General features: G+C 37.4%; 1 protein-coding gene across 30 annotated transcripts in view; it reads right to left on the minus strand.

Annotated features, from left to right (window-relative positions):
- Positions 1 to 16,236, minus strand: part of ABI3BP (ABI family member 3 binding protein) — a 168,547-nt gene that overhangs the window by 77,604 nt on the left and 74,707 nt on the right. For 17 of the 30 annotated variants that reach the window (XM_049824793.1, XM_049824790.1, XM_049824770.1 and 14 more), the window contains exons 13-23: positions 16,121 to 16,186; positions 15,527 to 15,601; positions 14,274 to 14,342; positions 12,915 to 12,989; positions 12,148 to 12,216; positions 10,753 to 10,818; positions 10,305 to 10,370; positions 8,600 to 8,674; positions 5,390 to 5,464; positions 3,461 to 3,526; positions 2,879 to 2,953 (exon numbers count right to left, since the gene is read on the minus strand). In XM_049824793.1, coding sequence (XP_049680750.1) covers positions 2,879 to 2,953; positions 3,461 to 3,526; positions 5,390 to 5,464; positions 8,600 to 8,674; positions 10,305 to 10,370; positions 10,753 to 10,818; positions 12,148 to 12,216; positions 12,915 to 12,989; positions 14,274 to 14,342; positions 15,527 to 15,601; positions 16,121 to 16,186 — 777 coding nt within the window. The remainder of the gene's footprint in view (positions 1 to 2,878; positions 2,954 to 3,460; positions 3,527 to 5,389; positions 5,465 to 8,599; positions 8,675 to 10,304; positions 10,371 to 10,752; positions 10,819 to 12,147; positions 12,217 to 12,914; positions 12,990 to 14,273; positions 14,343 to 15,526; positions 15,602 to 16,120; positions 16,187 to 16,236) is intronic. The other 13 variants (XM_049824795.1, XM_049824794.1, XM_049824780.1 and 10 more) reach the window with 7 other exon arrangements.

Raw genomic sequence — 16,236 nt, forward strand, 5'->3', positions numbered from 1 at the left:
GCATTGTAAACATCATAATACACGTCAAATGAAAGTACTACCCCATGAAGTATTTTTATCTTGCAGTTGTTGTCATCCCCAAAGTAAAGAAAATTAAACCAACATTTCACCAAAAGCATACTTGGAAGTCTTCTAATTCCTCACTGTCAAGAACACTCAGTTTGCAAAATGTCCTTACCAGATTGGATTGATAGTATTTCTGGGACTCCAGATGCTTTAGACATGAAATGTGAAACTATCTGTGTTTAATTAAGAGCTGAAAAGAAAATCTGGATTTAAAATGCAGAGGAATCTCACTGTTGCTGGGATAGCACAACACGCTACCCAGCACGAGCTGTGTTGTTCAAGATGATGTAACTGCAAACACAAGCACGATACTGAATGCTTAAAAGTCCTCTCAGTACTATGTGAATAAAGAGAAAAATAGGCAGCCCAATACAGTGGCAACAGGCTCCAATATCTGATGCTAGACAGAACTCCTAAGAATCACTCTCTTTTGCACTTTCTGGAGTTTAAATTACACCAACAGAAAAATGAAATTGTTACAAGTTAGTATAAAAGACCAGTTCTTTAGCACTTTGTACCAAAAATGCTTTCTAGCTGCTGATAAAGGAGTGACTAACACAAAACTGTTCTTTAACAGCCTTGCCATTCAGACTCAGAAGCAAACGTGTTCACAGCAGAAAAACAGGAAGCAAGTGGCAATGTGATGAAAACTAAAATGGAATCCCACTTTGCTTACCCATCACTGTTTGTCTAGTTTCCAGAAAGAATGAGAGGTAGGCTTGAGGACCAGACCCTATATAGCTAAATCAGATATGAAAGTCATCTTGAAATAGGCAGTCTGCACAAGTGATAACACTGTGGTTTTAAAGGAAAGAAGTCTAGGTTGAAAGTATTGTTCATTACCTGAATAACCACATTAGTCTTTTGGGTTGTGTAGCTGTGTAGAGCACAATAAATGTGAAGTCATTAATCAGTCTTCAAGAAATGAGGAAGAATTCAAACAGGCTCGAAGAACCTTGGCAAGTACACATTTGCTAAAAACAGCTAATAAACAAGTGACTAACTAAGCAATAGATTTTTTAAAAGAGATCATTAAGATCACTAAGAGACCCACTCCAGGGGAAGTTAACATGTAAGCAAGCAAGTATTTAACTGCAGTCCTCATTGTGTGGCTGGACTTCCTCACCTTCCTTTAGTTGAAAGATCCTTCTGTTCACTCTCTTCTTTCCCCCTTCCTCCCCTCCCCAACACACACATGCAAAACTAAAAACCAGAATTCCTTAGATTATTTCAAGGAAGCCCTTTAAATGCAAACAACTGTACATGCTAATGGTTCCCACCTCATACCAAGCCTATGCCTAGAATATGTTAATTAAACATTATTATCATATTTAATCACATTTTTACTCCCCTTCAAATCTGGGACTTTGTATGGCTATGTTTATGTTGAATTCCAGACCAGATCAGACATGATTTTTGCCATTCTCCAAAACATTGTAAATGTTGGGAAATTGATCCCTCTGGTTTGAAAAGAGTGCAGTATAACTTTCTTTATAGGCAAAACATGCAGAATAAAGAATTTAACTTGGGTGTGCTATTATATCAATACACAGAAAACCACTACAGAAATTTTCTGTTAAGGCACTTGATCATAAGTTATTGCTCACTATGGAAGATGCATTAATGATAAATACTGATTAATACCTCTGAAGAATAAATGTAAAAACTTAAGTCATCTCTGTTTCTTGATTTTAAGACTGTTTAGTTGCAATTTGCAGGCTTTCCCACTAACCTGCAATTACAGGCAGCTGGACAACTACTGAAAGTTTCCTGTCAAATACCCATTTAGTCCACTTTTTACTGCAAGGGAGTTCTGGCAACAACTTGAAATAGGCTTTGGGTGGAATTGTAATTACTGAAAGTAAATTAAATACTTCTTCATGCAGGGACAGTAAAACAAGCATAACCTTGAGCACTGATAAAACTGCAGTTGTTCAGTATCATTTTGTAAGGCATTGGTAAGTTTTAGTTTATATTCTGAACACAGGAAGTGTAACAGTCCTACAGAATAAATGTTAGCAAGGAAGAACAGGAAAACTATATACTTTAGATTAATATGTATTAATAAGTGTAAGTAATTTAAATATCAAGAAAATACCATCATCTAATCATGGTATAATGGGTTTCAAGGGTGTTCGAATGCATCACATCTACCATAAAAGCACCAGCTCAAGATCAATTTGTTAATTACAATGTTGTGCAGTTTAATTTAAAAAGTTGTACTCAAGCATTACAGCAATATATGTTACAAGCATGCTTTTCTTTCTATAAGCCTTGGACCTATGCTGTCTCTCTTACTGGCAGCAAATGTCTAACTTAGATAACTAATTTAAATATATTCAAATGAAAGGACTTAAGTGTCCATTCTCCACTATTTTGAAGCCTACATATTCATTGTTATTGATCCTGTTATTTCTATGGGACTTGACTCAACACTTTCAAGCATTAGAATACTTTCATTCAGAGATTTAAACAAAACTTATATAAGCTTTCACTCTTACCCATCTGCAGTATTGCAACTTAAAAAGAGAATGCTACTATGTGTAATAAGACATGCCAAAGCCTATTATCATCAAGCACAGCAATACAAACTTGTAAATATATTAGGAACGTAGACCAAAATTAGAGAGTATTTACTGTTTTAGAGCATCATACAAAATTTCCTAAGTTAGTCTGTTATTTGAGAGAGCAAATGAATTATGACAGTTCTGTAGTTATTCTGATTCATGTTAAACTTAACTAACAATATACCAGAAGTATGATGAAATCTCTGTGAGAATTTCTATTTAAAAATCACATTTTCAAGTATTACCAGGTACAGCTGATGGCATTTCTTGGATGCCAGATGTTTCAGATCTTGAAGAAATGTGCTGCTTTTCATCAAAAGCTGAAAGAAAATCTGGAGTTAAAATGAGAAGTGGCTTCAGAGCCACAGTATTTGGACAGCAGCTGTTGGGCAGTTCAAGATGACACTGATGTGAGATCAAGCAAGATGGCAGCAGCTTTAAAGATCAGCTGTGAAATGAGGTGTTACATAAACACTGGAGCTAGCGTGAAATAAATCAGGGTTAATTCTGGTATCTCATGCTAGGTAGAATTCTTCTCACTGGCCTTTTTTTAACGAACTATTCTTTGAAAGAAAATTGCAACTACCAGAAGAAAATTAAAGGCAACATATGCTAGCAGAGGTCTTTGTGTAGACTGTTATTTAGTCAGTGTGGTTAATTATTTTTCAGTTTTGATTATACAGAAATGGCCAAGTTGGAGGGGGGGAGGGAAGCCTAGCATCAAGTAGTTTTCAAAGCAATGTGTTTGAATGAATCTTAGCACTGTCCACAGCCAATGGAAGTGAAGGCAAGGGAGGGAAAAGCTAATGAAATTGTACGCTATTTACCCGTCATGCTCCCTCTGGTTTCCATGGAGGGATGACATGTGAATTTCAGGCCCGGTCCCTGGGTAGCTAAGATCAAATATGAAAACAATCTTGAAACAATGAGTGAGATCAGTCTTTAGATAAGGAGATCTTTGGCCCTTTATTAAGAGGTCTGAAGGTCAAAATGTATTTTAGATTTCTTGTATACACACTTGTAATTGATATTTTTGGTACCCTACTCCGTTCTTTGTCTTGTGGGTTTGTTTTTTGTTGGATTTGCGTTTAGGTTTGTTGTTTGGTGGGGTTTTTTTGATACATAACATTTAATTTTGAGGCATTTACTACAAGGCCAGCTGTCTACATCTGATTTTAAAATTCTGTCTTATAGCAACAGCTCACACCAAAACCCTTCTCCCCTACACTTCAGTTTGCATGTTCCAGATAAGTCTTTTAAATAGGGAGCTGCAAATGCCTAATGTTATATTGATACAGCATGCCTTCACATTAGACATTAAGCATAAAGTTATGAATCAGGGATTAATTCAACCTAAAAACATCACTTTAAGCACACAAGTTGGAAAACATATACATCCAGCATGGAAAAAAGCCTGTAGATGACCTCTTTAGGCAATGGCACAGACTAAATTAATAGCTCAAGTTACAAGAAGCATTGTTTTGCCTGCACACAAAAGCTCACTACTAAACATCAAAGTTAGAAACTTTATCATTTAGTTTATAAACACACCTGATGCAATGTGGGATAAACATTAAATCCAGCTAGTCTGCATTTTTAAGTAATGTGGGAATGGTTCACTGCATAACAAAAGCATGCGGTATCAACCTAAAGCAGTATCACAGAATCAGTGAAACACAGCATAACTGAGGTTGGAACGGGCATCCGGTATGCTAGATGCTGAAAAAAATTCCATCAAATGAACATTAACAGTGCAAACAACTTAAAACAGCATGAAGTTGTATATAATTTTCAGCTTACTAAAAAAAGGAACCATTGCATTCACAGAGAGACAGGAAAATTGTCAGTATCATTAATATTAGCCTAACCACACTATATATGCGTTCTGTAACATGAATTGTTGAGAGGCTTCAGAATTTAGCCTAAAACCTGAATGAAATAAAAGAGGTTGAAGAGTAAGCTTTCACAACCAGAAGCCAGTAAAAGAAAATATATTGGTGCTTGTATGAGAAATGATCATATTAGACATTAAGAAAACTTCATAATAATTAACCCAGTTCCACTTTACTTGAGTCAAATGTAACAGTTTGCAAAGGTATTTGAACAGTTACTGTAGAAAACCCAAACGAAACAAGTATCATGTTCAGCTTGAACCTGTCAAACCACCCTTTATCACAATAAATATTTGTGTAACCATAATTTTGAAGCAAAAGATTTTAGGGAAATTATACTGCACAAATAGAGTATTATGAGTGACAAAAATACTGATATTTATTTATTTATTTAAAAAAACCCTGTCTGCTGGTGGCTGCTGGTAGTTATACTGATTTCAGAGAATCTGTTGATATAGCATTTTTGCAAAATCAGGACCGCTGAATCGGGGCAGGGCTCAATATCGATGTAAATCAGTGATTATAGTAGAATTAAATTCATATTCAACTAAAGTACAAAGAAATAATGATAATCTGAGTCATCTCTGTCCTTAAAACTTCCAGAAAAATTATAATGTGTGTAATATGAAATTATAAAAAAAATAAGGTAACTGTAATACTCCACTATTCTGTGTCATGATAATCCTAAAAGCCTACTATTTCAATGCTGCTATCCCAAATGCAGCAACATAACACCTTCTTCCTGTAATAACATTAACCCCAAGGTAAAGAAATGTAAATTAACAATACAACCAAAAGTATAAGGACATTTCTTGTGAGAATTCCTAACGCTAATAAAACTACATTTTCAAGAAATGTCATTACCAGATTTTGTTGATGGCATTTCTGGAATATCAAACGTTGTGGATCTTGAAGAAATAGGCAGTGTTTCATCAGAAGCTGAAAAGAGAATCTGAGTTTTAAAAGTTGCAGTGGCATCAAAGCCGCTAAAATACCACAGTACTTAGCTGGCAGAAGCTGTTCTGTAAAAGGAAACAATGATACAAATAGAAATCAAGACAGTAAATGGCCTGAAAGTCAGCTATAGGATGACTGACAGAAGAACAACCAAGCTGATGTCTCCTATGGTATGGATAGAACATGAGTTTCATCAGAGTGGTATTCTCATATCTATTACATTTCCAAGACACAGAATTTGTATCCTTTCAAAGAGCTTAGGTAAAGAAAATTTCGAATAAGAACTAAACCTACATAAAAACTGCTTGCAGTAACATAAAAGTATGTTCCTCAGTTATTCAGTCAGAGCAGAATGCTTTCTACTTGCCAATAAAAGGAAATAGTTGACATGAAAATATTGCAGAAGAAAGAAACCCAAGAGACACATTTTGTTTAAAAATAATGACTTCTGGTCTTAACTACAGTCCAGGGCAGTGATAAGAAAGTGGAAACTATAATGCAAGGGCTATTTAGGTATTGCTATACATCTGGTTATCAGTTAAGAAAGAGATGCTGATCAAAGCTGGTGGCTGGGAAGCTAACAGAACAGCTAACAAAACAGAAAAAGTTTTGAAATCCTCAGGCAGCCAGTCTTCACACAGGTGGTATCAGAACACTTTCCTAAACTTAGTCAACAAATCAATATTTTGCCCAGGGATCAGATTTTCCCCGCAACTGCGACAAAGTTACTTTGATATAAACAGGATTATTGAGAAAGACCACCCTTCAGTGGAAAATGGCTTAAAAACACCTTTATGTTTTTATGAGAGTATTTTAATGAAAACACAAATGCAAAAAAATCAGATTCTATCAGATCACTAAGACCACCATTTCCTTTAGAAAAGTTATGCAGCCAACATGAACAAACATGGTCTATTTCTGTGGGCAGTGGTATGTGAAAACCTGAAGAATAAGGTGCTCCTGATATAAAGAACACTCATGACTGATTAAAGTCAAAGGACAAGTAATAAGAAATCTAAGGTGCCTGAGTCTTTACATCAAGGGAGAATGCTGTGGTAGTCCTGAGAGAACATGCCATAAAGTCACACTTGACTAGCTGCTAAGAGCTTTCCATCTAATGATGATAGTTTGATTTGACTGAAATGACCTTGGATAAAATAGAGTTCTCAGCTTTAAAAGGAAACAAAAACACTGCATTCACGCAGAGGCAGAATAACTGTCAGTACCACCCATGGAGCATTAACACAGCTGCATCATGTTTGTGTACAGTGTGAATTCTGTAATAGATAAAAGCTAAGACTTTTCTAAATTGATCTGTAATGAGAAACTGAAAGAATACTGACCAAAGTTTAACAAATAACACTAGGGAAAACATGAACAGTGTATGTATGTTGTAATAAGCTAATCTCCGGATGACAAAAAATTTTAATGATCATTTACCCAGTTCCACCATTGTGAGATAATAACAGGTTTGAAAGGTACTTGAATAGCTACTGTAATAGAGAAGCATGTCATTTTTGTGCGTTAGGGTTTTAGAATGCATTGCCTCTCACAAATACATTGCTAACAAATTAACTTTTTCTGTAGCTATGTTTACTAAGTTGCATTTAACCAATACAGCAACAAATAAAAGCACCTCTCCATTTAAGAAGTTTTAGCATTATTAAAATGAAAAATCATCAGCACTGAGCTGGAATGTGTAACTTGAAAGGACAAAAAAAAAAAATACAGCTGTTTTACACTGAAGACTTCAAGGTCTGATACACCACTACTTTGTACCTTGGGCAGCTACTCATTCCTGCACACAGTGGGTAACAAACCAAACTGATTTCAGAGCAATTCAGCCACCTGTTCAGCTACCTACTAATGCTACACCAACAAAATAAGAGTACAAAAGTGCAAAGGAGTGGAAAATGCAGGCCTGAATTAATTTTACATCCTTTGAGACTTATATTCTTCTTTAAACATCCTGACCAGAGAAACACAGCCTTTCTATTCTTGAAGTATTTTACAGTTCATACAACCCAGCACTTTTGAACCTGTGCACTTAAAATTAAGGACCACATTCTTCCTGAGACTCTTCATACAGTGTTTGTACATTCAGTAGATGTGGAGCATCAACAGTCCTACGTTTCCATGTAATCTGTGTGCCACTCTATAAATAAAGATACTTCAATCGGGTTGTAAGACGAATCTTTGACACACAAGGATTGTATAGCACTTATGTTACATGCATTCCGAAAGACTAATGCTCATTGCCCTTACGATACTGAGCACCACTTGTAAACATATCAAGAGGATATGAAGAAGTAGCTTCAACTAATTTTTCACTTGGAAGCCAGCTTTATATATGCTTGTTTTGTCGTCTCAGCATAGTATACTGCAGAATCAAGACAACTGATTTTAGCATTGGCCCCAGAAAGAGAATGATGTTTGATATAATGATGTAATAAAATATCACTTGCTTAAATTGGCCTAGCAGGAACAGAAACACAGATGAGAACCTAACAGCAATGCTCTACCTTTTTTTTTTATGACCACATTCTAGTAAAAAAACTCATGCTCAAATGCAAATGCACATATTCTGCCTAAAAAACTATGTTCTCCATAAATACACAGGCAGAAACAATAAATTATTAGCAGAAATAATGGTAAAAATAATTTTTAATAAAAGAATACTATACTGCAGCAGTCTCTTGAATATTAGAGACTACTTTAAAAACTTATAACAGGAAACAAATGTTCAACCAACACATCTCTTTAAAAAGCGCCTACTGGCTAAAGGACAAAACATTCCATCCCCAAAGGATATTTGTTATACTGACAACCCAAAATTCATCAAAGCTTGACCATTTCCTCTTACCTGCTAAACTCTGCCCCACTCTCCCCTCCACAACCCTTCAGTAGTATGATACCACCGTGAAATAGCCCAGCCATACCAGGATGACTTTCTTGAGGCTAGAACTGGTGGACACTGGCAATTATTACAAATAACATGAAGCCTTAAAGATCACTGAAGGCAACATTAAAAAATCAGGACAAATAACAAACAGTGGAATAGTACTACTTAAATATCAAGAAAGATCGAGGATTGGAAATAAAACAAATGCCATTTACCAGTCTCTTGCTCTGACATTTTTGCAGATGTAGATGTTTGGGGAGTGGAAGTAATATCAAGAGAGTCATGTGAGGCTGGAAAAAAAATTGTGGTTTATTACTTAAAAGATACATGAACCATCACACCACGGCATCATCTGCAGCCGTGGACTCGATGGTTTAGTGTCCAAATAATAAGGAATTGGAGAAACATAAAAATATATTCTGTAAAACAAGTGAAATTTTAAAAAGAAAGAGGTTAATACGCAAACGTGTAAAAACACATAAATATGATGCAAAAAAAGAAATGGAATGTCACAAGTAGAATGGAAAAAAATTCCCATGAAGTTAGTAGGAATGTAAGACTGAAAAAGCTCAAGAACACTGGGCAAAGGGAGGTAGAGAGAAAGCAAAATTATGAGATGATGATACTGAAACAAATCCAATTAAAAAACCTGGCAAAAATGAAAAAATGTAAAAAGTGATCCAGACAACATCACCAGACAGGGAAAGAGAAAGAAATATCCTTAGCTCAGACAAATTGATATGTTTTTTTATAATTACAAGCATCCAATTTCTCCACTGTGAAAACAAGAAAAGTCCTTTAAGAAATAACTGTAACTTCTCTGGAAAAGACCCTGAAGTATGTGACATATCTCAGCTGATATGAAAGCAGGACTACTACAGGAAAAAGTGCCACAATAACATTGCAAGACACTTAATATGGTTCATTACACATTTAATATGCACTTGACTTCAGGTTTGCAGGCTGCTCACGTAATGCATTTGTTACCTCATGGGCCAAAACATACTGCCAGGCCACAGGACTGGTATTGTACACCTGTCAATGTGAAAGAAGCTATCACCATGAGCATCTCCAGGCCAGTGCCATATCCAATGGCTTGAGTAAAGAGGGCTTTTCACATAGGGCAGTTTCATCTTTACACTTAGGCTTCACCCCAACATAGGCTCAAGAGAAATAACAGTTCAGCTAAAAGCACAACACCACCTCCTGGGACAATTTCCACCTTGCATTGTTACCAGATCTGCAAGAAATATCGTTACCAAATTAGGTCAGCAGCGCGGCCAGGCGCTAAAGGCTACCAGTGTTTTGAAACTTGAAGAAACATGCCATGATTCACCAGAAGCCAAAAAGAGGCGTCGTTCTTAAAACCCTAATGTGACCTCAAAAGCAGCAGTAGAGCAGAGCATTCCCGATCCCAGGTAATGGCAACGTAAAGGCGTGGGCAGATGACAACCGGCCACCTTGAAAGTCAGCTGTGAAGCAACCAATAGCTGCAACCTTGGACCAGGAAACCCTGGTGGGCAGCTGAACTGCAGTGCTGTCCTCTTGCGCCAGCCCAGACGGAACTTCCCTCTTAAGAACGCTGTCGCTTTTGAGTGTGCCAGAGAAAGAAAGACCCGCTACCAAAACACAGGGAAGCAGGGGAATGGCAGCTGAAGGCAAGGTGCAATAATACGTTCTCTACACAAGCTGTCACTCAGTCCCTGCAGAAAATGCTCGTCAGCCATGGAAAAAGCGCGGGATCAAACAACAGAATCGCAGAACAAGCGCGGTGAGTGCTTCAGCAAGCCAAGCTGCACCAACAAGTCTTCATACCCTCCACGGAAGATGACAAGAATGCCAGGTGGTTTGTGGTGGGAGGTATGATGGGGAGGGAGACAGCGAGGAGAAAATGAAAAAAGAAGATATTTTGCTAGTTACCCATCACGGTTTGCTCGGTTGCCAGGGAGGAAGAAGTGGTGGATTTCAGCCTTGGTCTTCGAGTAGCTAAGATCAAACACAAAAACCACCTTCAGGTCCTCAGGCAGGCTGTTGTCACATGGGTGGTATCAAGACAGAGCTATGGACAAGGAGACATGGCCCTGCTCGAGGCAGGCTTCCACGTCACAGCATCACTCCCCGTAGTAGCATGATGCTATCTTTCAACTGGCATAGGTAGCCCAAGGTAACAGAGGAAACCTAGAAGTAGAACCCCAAAAAAGCCAGCAGAAAGCTTACAAATGGAGCAGTTTCTCATAAGGAGCCATAAGGGACCAACCGCATCACGGACCCACTTTTCAGGACACCAAAACACTTGAGCAGGCTCATCGCTGCAGAGAAAAGCATTGCCAAAGTAATCAAAGTAGGAAGGGAATCACTGGCTATTTACCCATCACAGTCCTTGTGGCCTCTGGTGAAGCAGACAAGGTGGACTCCAGGTCCGGTCTCTGGGCTGCTACGGTCAGACATGGAAATGATCTTGAGATATCCACACAGTCTTGCCATGGCAGTACAAGCAGCACCGGTTCACAGCACCCCAAATGTCCGTATTTAGGGCAACACATGCCTTCTCCTGGCAATATCTTGTGACTCAGTGACCAAATCAGCAGTCAATCACCTTGCCGTGGTTGAAACTAACAGAATGCTCTTAGAAACTCAGTAGCTAAATGGCTCTCCATCAGCAGAAAAATGGCTATATGACTACTTCACCAAAGCACTCCTTACATTTCCTAGAAAGATGCCCAAGGAACAGTTGTTGCAGACCTAACATGGGAGCAAAGACACTCATCTTTGGGTTCAGAATTCAAGATCTGATCTCAATTTTACCTAGAATCAACCAAATCCTTCATTCTCTGGGTCAGAAATCTCACGCCCTGGCATTTATAAAGTCCAATGACTCCGTAGAGAAATGCCTGCAAAAAAGTGACCAAGGGCAGGTTTTCTGCAGAATTCTACCTCATCTTTCAACCACTTACACTTGTACAGTCCATCATCCAATTGTACACTGAAGAATAAGTAACTTCATTAAAATGACTTCCTCATACTTTCTTACCCTAATTTTGCACAGAGAAAATGAACAACCTAATACATGAACCAGTGTAAAATCTAGTCTATGTGTACTCATTTGCATTGTGCATCTTTGCTACACTGTGGGCTTGACTCCAGGTGTAAGGGAGGGAAGTGTGCTGGTGACAGTTTTCAAACATGCACAAAGATGAAGAAGTTGGTGATAATAAGGATATGGTGCCTCATGGATTTCTCTGAGATTTTTTTGATATTCCCAACCCTTGGAAGTTGAAACCCTTCTGTTCAGGTCCCTTCTATGTGAACCTTTTCTAGTAACATCCAACGACTTATTCACTAGCACTTTTCCATGGTTAAAAACTCATGGGGTATTGTTAAGAACAGCAGCTAAAGCTTTTTCCATCTATGGAGAAGCTTTTGCATCCAATGCACAAAAGCATCAAATTTGTCACGTTAGCACTTATTTAACCATTCCAAGTAACAGCCCTCGACATATATACAATCCTTCACAAAAAAAGTGAACGACAGCCCCACAGGACAATCCAGCTAATCATTACAAACATAAGAAAAAGTAATCATATAATTCCAACATTTCATTTCAAATTTCTGAAACGCTGCAGCAGATACAATTGGTCTCTCTCTCTCCAGTTACACTTTTATACAGAGCAAGTCAGAATAAATATTCCGTGTAGCAAAGCATTGCTTTATCTTTTGAGAGTGCCTAGATGTCAGAAGAACTACAATGAAGAGATATCATTACCAGCTGAGATTGTTGGCATTTCTGGCATGCCAGATGTTGTGGATCTTGAAGAAAGAGGCTTCCTTTCACCTAAATCCAAAAAGATAATCTTGTGTTAAAAGGCTTAATTGTCTCAGAGCTACTATGGGTAGCACAGGACTCAGCAGACAAATGTTGCATTGTTAAAATGGAAGCACATGGAAAGTTGCTTGCAAATCAGCTAGGCATTACTGTGTCTCATGAACTGTTAGGCTGGTGTGGAAGTCAATGTGCAAACCATGTGACCTAATTATTCATACTAATGAGAATTCTTGTAACTAACTACTTAAGAATCTTAGCACATTAAGAATTGCAGGTAGTAAGGAAACACCTTTTGATCCAGAAAACAGTCAGTGGGCTAGCCAATATAAAGCTAGTCAAAACAACCTTTTCTCAGAAACATTACACAGAAATGTATCTTAAGCACTTAATTCCCTCTCACAGTTAAGTTCTCTCAGCACAGGAAAAAAAAATCCCCAAACTGAGAAAGGCAGGTCCACAGCTGGGAACCTCAATAATGAGAAAACCAAACCCAACCAACTAAAGGGAAGCCACCTCTATGCCCCAACCCTCCATCTACAAAGATGAATGATGAGTGCAGATGAGAATCTCGTTAATGGCAGCAGTAAGTGGTAAGAATTACTGGGATGGTGACAACTAAAGCAACACAAAGCTTCCAAAAATAGTAGCAAGGATAAAAATGAAAAGAAAATCTATACAACTAAGTAAAGCCATCTTATCAATTTTACCCAGTGCCGTTTCTAACAACTGAGGTTCTGTAGTAATTATGGGCATGGATATTTCCAACTCCGTAGTATCTCTAGCTGCAGGAAAAAAAGAAGTAAATACACCTGAGAAATAACTTCATGTAAATAAATTAAGAAGGAAGATTTGGGGGAGTGAAGTTTTACCTTCCATTGCTTTGCAGAGTATTATTTTTTTATTATGTATTTATTTATTTATTTATTTACAAAATTGACCTTCTTTTTTCTAAGTATTTTAAATACTCTAACTACTTAGCTGAAGATGTTATTCTAGTTTTCCCATGTGTACAAGTGCTCACGAAGAGTTTGAAAAACAATGTATATATCGTTTTACATGCACTTGGCTTAAATAGCACCTGAAAAAACAGCTCTGCAACTTATACCACATCTTTCCATTAAGTTAAGAATTCTTCAGAAAATTTAGGAAAAATTGTGATTTCAGAAGATTAAAGTCTCTCGGTACCACTTTACTCATTAAGTCACTTAGCTCTATGCAGTTTCTCAATTTCGGACCATTTTTTTCAGTCAGATTTGTTCCCAGATATCCCATATAACAGGATGAACTAACTTGATTTAAAATGATTGCCTGGGAGTCGGATGCTTTACAGAACAGTGCAGCAAAACTGAACTCTTGAAAACTGTATTGGGATGGCAAGAACCAGTAGGTTGTATGGCAAAGAACTTAATGAACTACAGCCGCATTGCTCAGAGTAAAGTTTTGGGCAATGAACTGCCTTCCTTTCCCCTCCACCTTCTCCTGCTCCTTCCCCATTGCCCTCACCTCTTAGGCACATACTTGTTCATGTTCAAGCAATGCTTAAAAAACTTAAGCATCCTCACATATAAAAGGCCACAGGAAAAACAACAAGCTGTCTCCAAAGCAGTAACCCAAAGTATAGCTTAGTTAGATAGGTCTGGCCTGAGATGTGCTTACTTTCTTATTTTAAGACAATACATAGGAAAAATCACGGCAAATGTATACGGACAGTGAAAAACAGAGAGAGAAATAAAACAATCTTATCACTAAAAAGTATCATATCTTACTTGACTGTAACAGCCCTAAGCCTTGCAAAATTTAAATCTTTTCCTGACACAGCCATTTGATCGATACTGCATTATTCAGGCTCTGTAAGCTACCTGCAGTCTTGCTTTAAATCTGTGCTGTGCCTGATCCCAGGAATGAGAATGCTGTTACAGGATTTGAAAAACTAACACACAGGGCAACACTCAATGCAAGCAGTATGGAATAACTGTCAGAAATCATCAACGTGGAAGCAGTAATAAACTTTTCGGCACCAAACAAACAAAAGGGTATGCTTCTGAAATAATATTACTATAATTTACCAGTGTCTGGTATTTCTGAAGCTGTAAAAGTTTGGGGAGCAGAAGTAACATGAAGGAAGTCATGCGAAGCTGGAAAATAAAAACAAAAATCATGCTGTGTTGTTTTGAAGTGACAAGAACCATCATGCAACAGCATCATATTCTTTTATGAGCTGAAGAAACTTCTAGGTACTATTTAACACCTTATGTTCCACAGAAAGGTAGACTCTGAAATGTACAATAACCAATTAAGTATGATTTGAAAACCATTTCCAAAACCATGTATTAACGCACAGATACATAATACAACTAATGACCAACTTGTTAGCAGAATTGCACAAAAAGAAGTTGTACTATAGAGTTAAGAAGGAGAAATACAAGACGGCTCAAAAAAGGAGAACAAATTGTGAATAAAAGTTAGCAAACTGGGACTGCATGAAATTTTTCTCTAGAATTCCAAGGATCAAGGAGGATATCCTGGTGCTGAAACTGGAGAAGTAAGAAGGATGACAAAGCAGGAATTGTACCAAATGAAACATACAAACTGTCTTTTATCAGACATGAATGGCTGACAGTTGCAACCAATCTCCCCTTTAGTAATGGATTTCCTTCAAAATTAATTTCTTCCAAAAACATATGCATCAGGCATTACACTATTGTCATGCTAATGAAGTGAAATCTTACCAACTGTCTCTCATCTTACTATACATTTTTGCTTCTTTTGCAAAACTGTCAGTGGCCCCAGGTAAATAACTAGCTCTTACAAACTCATCTATAAAATAAGAGCAACACATCGTAGAAATTTTCTAAGGACCAACTAGCCAGTGTCTGAATCTTCAATGACATGTTTTTATAGTGCTGGTTTTGAAATCTGGGCACTTAGAATTATGTCTGTGGAATTTCTGTTGGAATTTCTGCTGGAATGTCTGTTTCCATTATTTCTTAGGACTCTGAGTACTTCAGCAAATCAGGATATTCCAGAAATGAAACTCAGGTGTGGACAGGCCTATTTAAATTTAGTATTAACTGTAAGTACAATTTAATTTTAAAGCTAGGAATTACATGCTGTAGCCAAATATGGAAAAACCTCCAAACTACTGGTTCAGTATTTCATATAAAATGTCATGAAGAAACCGGCTATTTGATACAGCACTTTCATACCTGCAGTTATTCTTCATTTATGTCAAACTGAACAAACTATTTAATGAGAGGCACTATGTCTCCTTTGAAAATTCCTAACTGTCAAGAGGATTAATCTTATGAGAAATCATTACCAGATCTGGTTGGTTGCACTTCTGTGGTACCAGATGTTTTGGATCCTGAAGAAACAGGCTGTGTTTCCTCAAAAGCTGAAAAAAGAATCTGAGCTTAAAATGCTGAGAGACCTGTGACTTAATGGATTAGGATCAAATAGCTTAGTGAAGGCTGTGCAATTCCAGATGATGCTAATGCAAAGCTAAGCAAGATGGCAGATGGCCTGAAAGCAAGACATAGGACAACTGTGCCATGACAAAAGGAATTGATGGTTTGCAATACAGTCTTCTGGCCTCGAAATTTGAGGTCGACATGCCCAAAAGAATTCTTATCAGCAAGTAATATTAACTTATTAAGTTTTCTGGGATAATAGCTGCAGCTACACAAAAAGAAATAAGCTAATGATGAGATATGACAACACTGTCTTTAAGCAGTTTTTAAGCCAGTAACAAATATGTTTTTCAGCTGGTTACACAGACACAAGAATGGTGAACAAGCTGCTCTCTGTGAGTGTTGGTAGCCAAGATTCTAAAGCAGATCTTAAAATTACCATTTGCAGATCTACATGATACTAAGATAATGGAAAAAAATCATGGAACTAATCTGCTGATTACCCATCTCCATCTCTCTGGTTTCAGCAGAAGGTAGAGATACGGATTTCATGGCTGGACTCTGAGTAGCTAAAACCAAACATGAAAAAAATTTTATGATACCAAGACAGACACTCTCC

Source organism: Accipiter gentilis, chromosome 21, assembly GCF_929443795.1.
Source record: "Accipiter gentilis chromosome 21, bAccGen1.1, whole genome shotgun sequence".
NCBI classification, from domain to species: domain Eukaryota; kingdom Metazoa; phylum Chordata; class Aves; order Accipitriformes; family Accipitridae; genus Astur; species Astur gentilis.